Source organism: Aquarana catesbeiana, linkage group LG03 (genome assembly GCF_042186555.1).
Source record: "Aquarana catesbeiana isolate 2022-GZ linkage group LG03, ASM4218655v1, whole genome shotgun sequence".
Lineage (NCBI taxonomy): Eukaryota > Metazoa > Chordata > Amphibia > Anura > Ranidae > Aquarana > Aquarana catesbeiana.
Genome location: NC_133326.1, coordinates 43505783 through 43518748, shown reverse-complemented (window position 1 = coordinate 43518748; position 12966 = coordinate 43505783). Strand labels below are relative to the sequence as shown.

At 42.8% G+C, this 12966-nt stretch overlaps 1 protein-coding gene across 1 annotated transcript in view; it reads left to right on the top strand.

Annotated features, from left to right (window-relative positions):
• TICRR (TOPBP1 interacting checkpoint and replication regulator) overlaps nucleotides 1-12966 on the top strand; it is a 92230-nt gene that overhangs the window by 63869 nt on the left and 15395 nt on the right. Inside the window, exons 17-19 of the mRNA XM_073618447.1 lie at nucleotides 1709-1767; nucleotides 10195-10335; nucleotides 10470-10600. Coding sequence (XP_073474548.1) covers nucleotides 1709-1767; nucleotides 10195-10335; nucleotides 10470-10600 — 331 coding nt within the window. The remainder of the gene's footprint in view (nucleotides 1-1708; nucleotides 1768-10194; nucleotides 10336-10469; nucleotides 10601-12966) is intronic.

Here is a 12966-nt window from a genome sequence, read left to right as displayed (position 1 = left end):
GTGCACTTTCCAGTGATACAGTGGGACCTCAGTTTGGTTTTGTCAGTTCTTTAGAAACTGAATGTCAGGGATTTTCTCGTCTTCCTTGGCTCCCAAGGTTGCCTTCCTCATTACTATCACCTGTCGGATGTGTCTGACAGAAAGCCTTATCCTCTGGGAGCACCCTATTTGCAGTAATAGAACCGTTTAAACCGCTGCAACTCAGAAGAAGGTTCCTGCACTATTTCTGTGTGATTTTCAGTGTGACTTGCAGTAACATCTGTTGAATGAAGTCACACAGATGTCAGCAAGCCGCACATGAAATCGCACTGATAGTCAGCTTTGAAGTCGCACTGGTGTGAACCAGGGCTTAGGCCTCTTTTTTTTTTTTTTTTTCTTTCTGGGGTGATTTATACCTTAATTATCCTTCTTTAAAAGATAAGTATGGGTTTTTTTGTTTTTTTTTTTTCAGATTTATACTTGCCTAGGTGGATGCAGCATCAGTCCGATGCTGCATCTGTCCCCCGTTGCCTCTACGCTAAGAACCGACCAATCGAACACTGCAAATCACTCGGTTCTCACAGCTCCCTGAGCAGAGCTGAATACTGTCAGTCAGCAGCTCTCTGATCTTCTCCCTCCTCGCTCACTGGAGCGCTGAGCTGTGGAGGGGGCGGAGCGGCCGGCTCAGGCTCTCAGCAGCTCGCTGAGAGGCTGGGCCAGGTGTCGGTCCAGGGACCTGGCGGATCCCGACTTCCGTTTTCATGATGGCGTGGACCCTAGACCGACTTCTGTGATGCCAGCAGAGAGCGGACTTCAGACCGCTTTCTGCTGAAAACGGGTCACGGGAGTGCAAAATGAATTGATCCACAGGAGTAGTGCAGCCAAACAAGCTTTGGCTATACTTCTCCTTTAACGTTCTTCTGTGAAACAATCCAGGGAGATTTCTGTCCACTGTCTGGAAATGATTTGCTCAGCAAATGCACTCCTTGTTGTTTCTGAATGTCCTCCTAGGGGATATGGTTCCCCTCTCGTTCCACTATTTCCAGGTGGATTAGACAAGTAATCAATTGAGCCCTATAGTTTGAGGGATAACTTTCCCTCTATCCTATTCCACAGGGGTAGGCAACATTGACCCTCCAGCTGTTTTGAAACTACAAGTCCCATGAGACATTGCAAGACCCTAACAATCACAGGCATGGCTCCTAGAGGCATAGACATAATGGGATTTTTAGTTTCACCACAGCTAGAGGGCTGAGGTTGCCTACCCCTAAGGCACACTGTGCCTGATGCAGAAAAGCACATGAAGCATAACAGATCTGGTATCTGTTTCCCAGATTTGTAAGGCTGCCACTTGTCTTTTTTTTTTTTTTTCCATGTTTGTAAAGTTTAACGGAACTTCTAAAGCCAGATTCGGGCATAAGGTTCTTCAGGTTACACTGAGTTCTCTAGCCCTGTATTTGCCTGTTTGTTGCGTGGGCCTAATGGCATGTGTTTGCTGTGTTGCCCACCCTCCAGTTGCGTTGCGCTGATTTTTGGACATCCCATGATGTCCTGTAACGGATGATTACCAAGTGTGCTTATTTGGGCTTGTGTTGGTTATTATAGTAAAATATAAATAACAAACTTGTAGGGTAGAATTTAAATCTTGGATCGTAGGTGAAGTATCGATGCACTTAAAACCCCTGTATCTATAGTAAACTAAATAAGTACTCCCTGCTTGCTTCTACAGGTGCAGCGAGTCTACTTCCGATATCAGCATTGTTGAGGAATCTCCAGAGAAGGAGCGAGGTAAAGTCAAAGTTTCATTATTGTACGTTTTGGTATATCTCAATTTCTACTTCTAATTGTGAACCAGTCATAGTAAGTTTTACAAAAGGTATGCAGCACATGCAAATACATTCCAGTTCACACTACATAAAATATATACATAAGAGATGGCACAAAATTTAAAATTGTAATGTCTGATATGTACACTTTGGTGACATCAACAGCAACTGACATGTCTGGATAATAAGTCCTAGCGTTTGCCTTAAAAAAAAAACAAAAAACACGTGGATTGGTGTCATGCCTGGTTTTAACCGTCTTTTTGTAAGTACCGATTCCTATGCGCATTAAATCAACTTTTATAACAGTACTTCACTATTAGTCCATCCTCTTCATTTCTGGGTGCCTGTATATCCTGTTGAGAGCCTCCTATTGGAATCTATCATCTGATGTTTACACCGATCCACCATCTGATGTTTTGACACCAATCCACGTGTCTGGGATACCATTTACAAGCCTGAAGTGACCCCTGGACTGCAAAGCTGGGGGTCGTCCTGTTCTGGTGAGTGGGGATGCAAAAGGAGGTGTCGCTGTACTCCTGCAAGTTTGTGAAGCATTTTTTGCACCTACTTCATTGTGGACTAACACAGTTGCATTTATTTGGATTTATATTTGGACTTTTTTGTTGATTTCACTTATATTGTGTGTATTTTTTATCCACATTTATCCAAGTGATTAGCACCTTGTCTACAGCAGCTGCATTTCATTATCACTTAGTTGTTTCCATCAGCGCGAGTTTATATTTATGGCCCGTACACACGATCCGAACATTGTACGACTGATCGTACAACCGTTTTCGCTTAATAGTCGCAAGTAGAAATTGAATAGCTAAATAAAGTCATGAAAATTCTCGTACGACAGAAAAAAAAAATCGGAAGTGATTTCATGTGTTGTAATGTATTTGTATTTCGGACGACAACTGCACCAGATTTTACACTCTTCAGTTTTGGTAAATAAAACAGTGTGTACCCATCTTTATTCTGCTTCCCGGTCCACTATTTCAAGGTGGATTCATCAGCTCATTTCTCAGGCCTATGGTTTTATGGGCAAAGTTCCTCCTTTTTGGATTAACCTGTTCCTGTCCGTGCTATAGCTGAAAGACAGCTACAGCACTGGCTTACAATTCCCGAGAGGGCATCCAGCTGATCACACAATGTAAACAGAAGCTGGTTTCATCTTTTTTTTTTTTTTCTTTTCTTTTTTTTTCTCCCACGCCGATAGCGTGAGGAGAAAAGAAGAAAGCTGGTAACCGGCTTCTGTTAAATGGATATTGGTCCAAACATTGCCCACCAGTGCTGCTAATCGCCCTCCAGTGCCACCTATCAGTGCCCATCGTTTATGCTAATCGCCACCTATCAGTGCACATCAGTGAAGGGGAAAAATTTTATAACATGCTATGTAAAACATTTTTTGTTTTTTATTTGTTTTTGGGTTTTTTTTTCCAAACAATTTCAGTCTTTTTTTGTTTAGCAAAAAATTAAAAACCCAGCGATGATTAAATACCACCAAAAGAAAGCTCTATTTGTGTGAAAAAAAAAAGATAATTTCATATGGGTACAGTGTAGCATGACCGCGCAGTCGTCATTCAAAATGTGAAAGATGAAAATTGCCCTGGGCATGAAGGAGGTAAAAGTGCCCAGTAGGCAAATGGTTAAGGCCCGTTGCACCAGGAGAGTAATTTCTTTTTGGGCTATTTAGCATCAAGTTTCAGTTGTTCACATTTGTAAGGCTGCTGCCTGGTCTTCTCTTCACATATTTAGTACGTTCTCCTGGACGGGCATTCGTTTTGGGTGAAAGGTCTTGCAGTTGGCTTTGTGTAGGGGTTTCTCCTTTTTCTGTTTTGGGCATGGTTGGCCTTGTTGCTGCATTGCTCACCAATCATATTCAGTGTTTGGGGTATCCCAAGTAATCATAAATATCAAGTCCTCTATATGCTGAAATATATAAATATAACATTTGGATTTTTGGTTTTCCTGTAAAATCTATTTCTTGGGGTTCATCACAGGACAGTGGTCCATCCCCTATTGTATGTGTTCCTCATTCTGGGCGGGATTCCTGCCCCTCTTCTGGCCGGTATCTATTTGCCTGAAGTTGGCAGTATAACTCAAGTAGTTGTTAACATCAAGTCCTCTGTCCTGTGATGTACTCCAAGAAATAGATTATACTGGGCAACCAAAAATCTAGGGCTGCACCGATACCACTTTTTTAAGACTGAGTACAAGTACCGATACTTTTTTTTCAAGTACTCGTCGATACCGATTACCGACACTTTTTTTTTTTTTTTTTTTAATGTCATGTGACCGTTTTCAAAGCACAATACAGACTAATGATATCTTTGCAGCACTGATAGGTGGCACTGACTGATGGGCACTGATGGCTGGCACTGACTGATGGGCACTGCAGATATGCTGGCTCTGATAGGTGGCACTTATGGGCACTGATAGGTGGCACTTATGGGCTATGATAGGTGGAACTGATGGGCAGGCAGTGGCAATGAAATGCAGCACTGATTGCATTGGCAATTGCTAATTGCTGACAGCCTGGCATGATAAATGAATGGTGAGAGACAGTCAATACTAGTTTAAACTTTCTCCAGTATACAAATGCTGTGACGCCCATCTTGGTACACCCTGCACTCGGCCTCAGTAAGCATCAGTCAGAAGGCAGCAGCGGACATATTGTTACACCCAGCCTATATAGATAGTGAAGTATATGGGCTGGGTGTAACAAGATGTCCGCTGCCGCCTTGTGACTGCTGCTGACTGCAGGGTATACCAAGATGGGCGTTGCGCTGTTCGGAGACCGGGGGCCGTCAATTCCATTAACGAATATGACGGCTCGGATCACCAATGCAGCGATCCACACCCCTTCCTCCTGCCAGCTTAACTTCCGCTGCTGCCAGCCTGCCAGGACTCACTCTCCGCTCCGTCCACTGACTTCTGGGAGCCGCCTCTTCATGCATGCAAAGGTATCGGCTTAGGCATCGGGAGCATTTGCACGAGTACAAGTACTCGGTATCGGCATTGGTGCAACCCTACAAAATTCCTAATATTTTTCCACTTGGTGGGGGTGATGTGCAGTTAAAACCTGAAGAGCAATACCAGACTGCATGGTAAAGTCCAGAATAGGTTGCAACTATAGTGTAGTCATACATTCCAGACAGTTTTCACTCTTGAGATTGTGATTTACAGACATGATGACATGTTTATTTGCCCTGCAGTCTGTTTTATAGCTCCTACATGTGTGGGTAAAGGCTACTTGGAACAAGGGATCATGCTGACCCACATTTTTGCAGCCATCGATTCAGGGGTGTTTTGGGTTTATTTGAAAGAATATAAAAAGTTTTAGCAAGTGAAATAGTTCAAGATGAATATGTGAAAATGAAACAAAATTGTGGAGGGTAGTTGTGTTCCCCCACGTTACTTTATGTGCAAAGTTTAGGTTAGGTGGGAAGCTACTTTATTTTTTTTTCTGCACTCCAGGTCAACAGTTAAAGTGGTTGTAAAGGCAGAAGGTTTTTTATCTTCATGCATTCTGTGCATTAAGATAAAAGAACACCAGTGTGCAGCAGTCCTCTTCAGCCCTCTAATACTTACCTGAGCCGCCTCTTCGATCCAGCAATGTTGCACGAGAGCCTCGGCTGTCCAGGACACTCCCTCCTGATTGGCTGGCTCCCGCTGCTGTCAGACATTGAGCCAATGTGGAGAGGGAGGGGCAGGACCGAGTGACGGTTCTGTATCTAAATGGACACACAGAGCAGCAGCTTGGCTTGGGTGCCCCTATAGCAAGTGGTTTGCTGTGGGGGCAGGAGGGAGGGGCCAGGAGTGCCTGCGAGGGACCAGAGAGGAGGGGGAACTGGGTGCTCTGTGCAAAACCATTACACAGAGCAGGTAAGTAGAAAATGTTAATTTTTAAACAAACAAAAAAAATACTTTATCACTTTAAATATACTGTTTTTACTGTATTTGTAGTATTTGCAAGCCATTCTTATGATGCACACATTTTTCCATGGTGGAAGGATAGAAAATCATATCTATGGACAGGTGACAAAGGAAGCTGAATTACTGAACCAGGAAGATTTGTGGGTAAATCACAAAATTTGCTGTAAAAAATGACAGCTCCTTGTTACCCTGAAAAATCTATATTTAAGATTTTTCATATCTCATAGATATGAGGTGGGTTAAATAAGAGTTCTTTTTGACGAAGAGTGAAAGCTTAAAATATAATAACATTTATTAGGAAGCAGTTGGAAGTCTAGCTAATACACAATCATCTGTCTATCGCCTTACACCAAGGAAGAAAATATTAGGTTGAAATAAAGTATTTACATTAAGGAATACAGGGTATATTCCTCAATACAGTAATCTACACACATATTTAGTTACAAGTAAAAGGGCATTCCTTTCCCATAATTACCCATCCTTACCAAAGCTCCTTTCAGCTTGCTGGTCATCAGAGAGAGAGAGACCCTAGCTCCCCCTTGCCTCTGAGTATATCAAACCAAGCTGATGTCTCATTGGTTGGCCTAGCTTGGATCATTGCCCAAAACGTGAGGTGAGGAGCGCCTTCACCAGCATACAGCAGAAAAAGTCTCAGAGGTTAATATTCTGCAGCCACTCAAAAAGTCTCATCAATAAATAGGATGTTCCATCTATGAACCACACTATTCACCACTGTGTCTTCAGAAACATGCAGTGCGCTTAGATGTAATAGATGGGGGCTTACCGGAGGGTTTGAACCCAAAAACAGCCTATACTGTTAGGGTCAAACCGACTTTTATTGCACCCTGGCAATGGTGAGAAGATCTTGGCAGCCTGGAGATATTGAACGGGGCTGTTCTAATGATGCATCTTCTCCATAGGTATTACTGGATCTCTCCACGCAGGGTTCCTACAGATGCTCATCAAACAAGATATTGTGGTGTAGGAAAAGACCTCTCTCATATACACGAGTATGTCATGGTTATGCAGTAATCTTTCTCAGTCAGCTTACCTCTCCTCATGTGTTCAGACTAAGAGGCCAGCCACTCTCACCTGGCTGTTTTTATAACCTCTATAAGGAGAGGTTATAAAAACAGCTATTAATGGAGATTTCACACAAACTTATAAGGCAACATCCTTTTGGCAGGTATAAACAGAAATAGATTTGCATTACAGCTCTGTATTTAATAACTAGTATTAAACCAAAACCTTAACAACCAATCCTTAGATGTCACATCCACCAACTCCCCCCACCCTTTTTTTTTTTTTCACTTGGTGATCCCGCCACTAACATACTTACTTTACTAGAGTGCCTACACTCTGGAAGAAGAAGCAACTGAGACGCCTTTGGACAGCAGCATTGTCATTCTGGGGAAGGGAAGTGTTTGATGCACTAGCAAATTTAGATATATTGCAGCCAAGCTCCAGTTAACGCTTAAGCAATTGCAGAGAGAGACGGGGTCTTTTTTTTTTGTTTTTTTTTTTTTTTTGTTTTTTTTTTTTTTGGGATAAAGGTTTTGCATAAATTAAAGCTGACCATTTTAAGCACCTGTGTTGGTGGAAAATGGTTTGTCTCAACCCTCTGCTATAGTGCATCCAGAAAGTATTCACAGTTCTTCACTTTTTGTTATGTTGCAGCCTTAGTCCAAAATGGATTAAACTAATTATTTTACTCAAAATTCTACAAACAATACCCCATAATGACAATGTCAAAGAAGTTTGTTTGAAATCTTTGCAAATTTATTAAAAATAAAAAACACAAAAAAAAAAATCACATGTACATAAGAGTTCACGGCCTTTGCCATGACACTCCAATTTAGCTCAGGTGCATCCTGTTTCCACTGATCATCCTTGAGATGTTTCTACAACTTGATTGGAGTCCACCTGGGGTAAATTCAGTTGATTGGCCATGATTTGGAAAGGCACACACCTGTCTATATAAGGTCCCGCAGTTAACAGTGCATATCGGAGCACAAACCAAGCCATGAAGTACAAGGAATTATCTGTAGACCTCCGAGACAGGATTGTATGGAGGCACAGATCTGGGGAAGGGTACAGAATTTTTGCAGCATTGAAGCTCCCAATGAGCATAGTGGCCTCCATCATCCGTAAATGGAAGAAGTTTGCAACCACCAGGACTCTTTCTAGAGCAGGCCGCCTGGCCAAACTGAGCGATTGGGGGAGAAGGGCCTTAGTCAGGGAGGTGACCAAGAATCCCGATGATCACTCTGACAGAGCTCCAGCATTTCTCTGTGGAGAGAGGAGAACTGTTCTTCCAGAAGAACAACCATCTCTGCAGCATTCCACCAATCAGGTCTGTATGATAGAGTGGCCAGACGGAGCCACTCCTCAGTAAAAGGCATGACAGCCCACCTGGAGTGTGCCAAAAGGCACCTAAAGGTCTCTCAGACCATGAGAAACACAATTCTCTGGTTTGATGAAACAAAAATTGAACTCTTTGGCCTGAATGGCAAGCATCATGTCTGGAGGAAACCAGGCACCTCTCATCACCTGGCCAATACCATCCCTACAGCGAAGCATGGTGGTGGCAGCATCATGCTGTGGGGATGTTTTTCAGCGGCAGGAACTGGGAGACTAGTCAGGATAGAGGGAAAGATGAATGCAGCAATGTATAGAGACATCCTTGATGAAAACCTGCTCCAGAGCGCTCTGGACCTCCAGACTGTGGCAAAGGTTCATCTTCCAAGAGGACAACGACCCTAAGCACACAGCCAAGATAACAAAGGAGTGGCTACGGGACAATTCTGTGAATGTCCTTGAGTGGCCCAGCCAGAGCCCAGACTTGAACCCGATTGAACATCTCTGGAGAAATCTGAAAATTGGCTGTGCACCGACGCTCCCCATCCAATCTAATGGAGCTTGAGAGGTCCTGCAAAGAAGAATGGGAGAAACTGCCCAGAAAAATAGGTGTGCCAAGCTTGTAGCATCATATTCCATAAAGACTTAAGGCTGTAATTGGTTCCAAAGGTGCTTCCACAAAGTATTGATTTATCTAAAAAGAACCATTATGGAGGAACAACTCCATTTATTGTTGCCACCATCCCAAATATATTGTATTGTATATAAAGAATAAGTAACACCCCCCCCCCCCCCCTCCGGTACAAAGGGACTTTAAGGGCAAACTTTTAAGACAATATTTTCGAAAAATGTATTTAATAAAAACAGTGTAACGGTCAAGGATAACAACCATACACAAAGTGATACATAATATCCATATATAGTATATAAGAAAATAACACTTCTATGGCCATAGGAGGTGTTCTTTTCTTACATACTATATATGGATATTATGTATCACTTTGTGTATGGTTGTTATCCTTGACCGTTACACTGTTTTTATGAAAGAATACATTTTTTTAAATTTTTCGAAAATATTGTGTCGTGAAAAGTTCGCTCTTAAAGTCCCTTTGTACCGGGGGGTACTTATTCTTTATATTCAACAAAGTATTGAGCAAAGGCTGTGAATACTTATGTACATGGGATTTTTTTTTTTCGTTTATATTTAATAAATTTGCAAATATTTCAAACAAACTGCTTTCATGTTGTCATTATGGGGTATTTGTAGAATTTTGAGGAAAATAATGAATTTAATCCATTTTGGAATAAGGCTGTAACATAACAAAGTGTGGAAAATGTGAAGCGCTGTGAATACTTTCCGGATGCACGGTGTATTTGCAGGACAGCTTGTTCTGTTGAAAAACAGATTTACTGGCACGGTCACCAGGTGAAAATAAAAGCGTAAAGAAAACTAATGCCGCCATCACATCTAAGAAATGTTAAAGTGATTTGTAAAGTCTCATTTAAAAACAAACAAACATGTTATACTTTACCTGCTCCATGCAGTTGGTTTTGCAAATAGCAGCCCAGATCATCCTCTTCTTGGGTGTCTCTTGGCTGCACCTAGCCCCTCCCTCCATTGAGTGCCCCCACAGCAAGCAGCTTGCTATTGGGGCAGCCGAGCTGCAGCTCCGTGTGTCCACTCGGACACGGAGCTGCCATTTGGCCCCATCCCTCTCTCTCCTGATTGGCTAACTAACTTTGAATAATGGCCACGGGAGCTAATGATGCCGCTGCTGTGTCTCAGCCAATCAGGAGGAGCATCCCGGACGGTCCAGGGAATTGTGGAAATCGCTGGACAGAGATGGGGCTTAGGTAAGTATTAAGGGGGGCTGGGGAGGCTACTACACACAGAAGGCTTTTTCTTAATGCATAGACTGCATTAGGATAAAAAACCTACCTTTACAACTCCTTCTAAGCTTCAGTATATTAAATGTTTGCTTTTGTGTTTAATTCCACTTTAATGGTTTGCCTGGGGTTTCACTTTTAATATTTTACAAGTGAAAATGGATTATAGTTGTATGACCTGTTTTACCTTTGTCTACTCTGCTAGATGTCCGTAGGAGCCCCCGAATTAAGCAGCTAGCCCTTTCAAGAAGAAATTCTTCTACTTTCTATGCTTCACAGCCAAAATCCCGTAATCTGGAGAGGGTTCATTCAGTAAGCCAGCAGCTCCTTGATGAAAATAAGAAAGGTAAGAGATTTTTGGGGGTATTTTTATTACATTTTTTTTTTTCTTTGAGTGCAAAAACCCATAAAACAACATTTACAAGAAAATGCACCATTAAATGCCTTCAGACGTAAATATATTGTTATCTTTGTACGCAGGAAGCGTGCTCAGTACTGAGGCAAAAACTCCTAAACGTTTACTTTTTGGAGAGGTGCTTGGATTGACCAGTCCCCCAGCGAGAAAGGCAAGACGGAAGTTGCTGAGTGATCCTGAACATTTGACACAGGAGGTAGTTACAAGTAGTGATGGCAAAAAAGCAAGTTAAATAATTGAATGTGAAAGCGCTTATAGCATGTTAAATACTCACATGCTTCATTCTAGTCATAGGGCTCATGCAGGTGACCTTTGAGCCTTGACAACTACTACTAGATGTTGGGCTAATAGCGCTCTGTGGGGAAATCTCTAAGATTTTAGAGCTGCAGATTGTATTCAAACTATATTTCCACTTTTTATCAACATGGCACACCTGTGAGTGGGTAGGGAAGATTCTGGGTACAGCATGATTCCCACATGTTAATGCATGGTGGCCACAAATGAACTCATTCTGAATTTAGCTTTTCAACACAAAATAAGACAGAGGATGAAACCTGACTGATCACTAGAGGCAACAATTCTTACCTTATTTTCTGTTACCCTGATGTGTTTGTTTTTTCTTTTCAATGAATAGCAATCTGAATTACATAGTAAGGCCGCTTTTCACACGGGTGGACCAATCGGATCCGCCTGTCAAATTTTCAGGCAGACCCGATCGGACCCTCCATTATCCTCTATGGAGCAGCGGGTGTAAACAGACGTGTCCGTTTACACCCACCGACATCCAATCTGCTAAAAACGGTGTAGCATCTAGCGGATCGGATGGCAGTTGGATAGGAGGTCTGTTTACCTCTGACCACCCATAGAGGAGCACAGGCTGTGTCTGTGTCAGCTGTACATAAGCAGAGCGGTCATGGACCTGCTCAGAGGACAGATTTCCCGCTGGGCATGGGGGATTCCTAGCGCAATCTGTCCTGTGTGAAAGGTAAACGGGAAAGTTGAGAGAGGTCGAACTATTGGTGGGCCAACATCCCAAATAAATGTAGAAAAAAATAAGGGTTCCCCCTTACGGGACTTTTAAGCCCCATACACACTATCAGATTTTCTGCTGATTTTTGTCTTCAGATTTACCAAAACCATGTAGTGCAAGGGCCTGCCTGATTGCATACAAATTTAAACTCCTAAGGTTTGACCTCATATTATATGGTTTTGGTAAATCTGAAGGAAAAAATCAGCAGAAAATCTGATAGTGTGTTTGGGGCTTTAAGGCCCAGGTGATTGTGTGTACAGTCACCACATATACATAATCATAGTAAAGAGTAGAAAAGTAGAGAAAAATATATGAAAAAATATAATTTTATTAGAAAAGGATAAAATGCATTGTCAAAATGTACACATAGATGCTAGCTGTGCAAATGCACGTCAAAAAAAGACACAGCAGGGCTGTATATTATTACTAAAGGGTTCCAGACCACCATGATGGAAATCGGAGTCCTCGGACCACACCCTGTCCTGTGGGAAAGGGGCCTTAGTCTGTTTGAAAGAAAAGACACAAGTCCATCCAGTTCAACCCACAGAGGGAAAAAAGGCTCACACACACAAACCTCCGTATCGACCAGGGGTCTCCAAACATTCCATGGAAAGGGCCAGTTTGCTGTCCTTCAGACCTTAGGGTGTCCAGAATGTGCCCAGTGGGAGTAAATAATGGCCAATCGTTGGTATTAGAGGGAGAAATAGTTTGTGTCAGTGGGAGGAATGGTGCCCCATTTTTGTTAGTGGAAGGAATAGTGCCCCGTTGTTGGTGTCAGTGGCAGGAATAATACCTTAAGGGCCGGCTAAAAGTGAGGAATAGGCCATATCTGGCCCCAGGGCCACAGTTTGGAGACCACTGATATACACAATCCTATACCCACAGTTGATCCAGGCAAAAAACCCCAATTAAGCATGAACCAATTTGCTCCAGCGGGGGGGAAAATTTGATCAGGCTGATACTCCCTGGATCAACTTTATCTTAAAATGTTAATATCCAGTTATATTTTGTCCATTTAGGAAAGAGTCCAGGCCTTTTTTTTTTTTTTTTAAACCATCTGCTGAGCTGGCCAGAACTAGCCCTAGTCCACATTTTCACAACTCTTAATGTGAAGACGCCTTTCCGTATGAGGAGGTTAAATCTTTTTTTTTTTTTTTCCCCAGACGTAAAGAGTGCTCCCTTGTCCTCTGTGATGACTTTAAAGCAGAGTTCCACCCAAAAATGGAACTTCCACTAATTTCCCCCCGCCTCCAGTGCTACACTTGGCACCTTTTCAGGGGGGAGGAGGGAACGTGACCTGTTTTTGACCTTACTTCCGGGAGACTGCATTGTCCCTCTAAAGTTCAGCCCTCCTTCCTCCCCCGCTGGGCCAATTAGAAATCGCAGCATGCTTTGCGCATGCGCAGCCAGCTTCACGGTCGGTTTCCCTTAGTGGAGGTGGTGGCGGCAGCATCCGATCCGAAAATGGGCTGGGGTGCCGACATCGTGGGCTTCCTGGACAGCTAAGTGTCCATGTATTAAAAGTCAGCAGC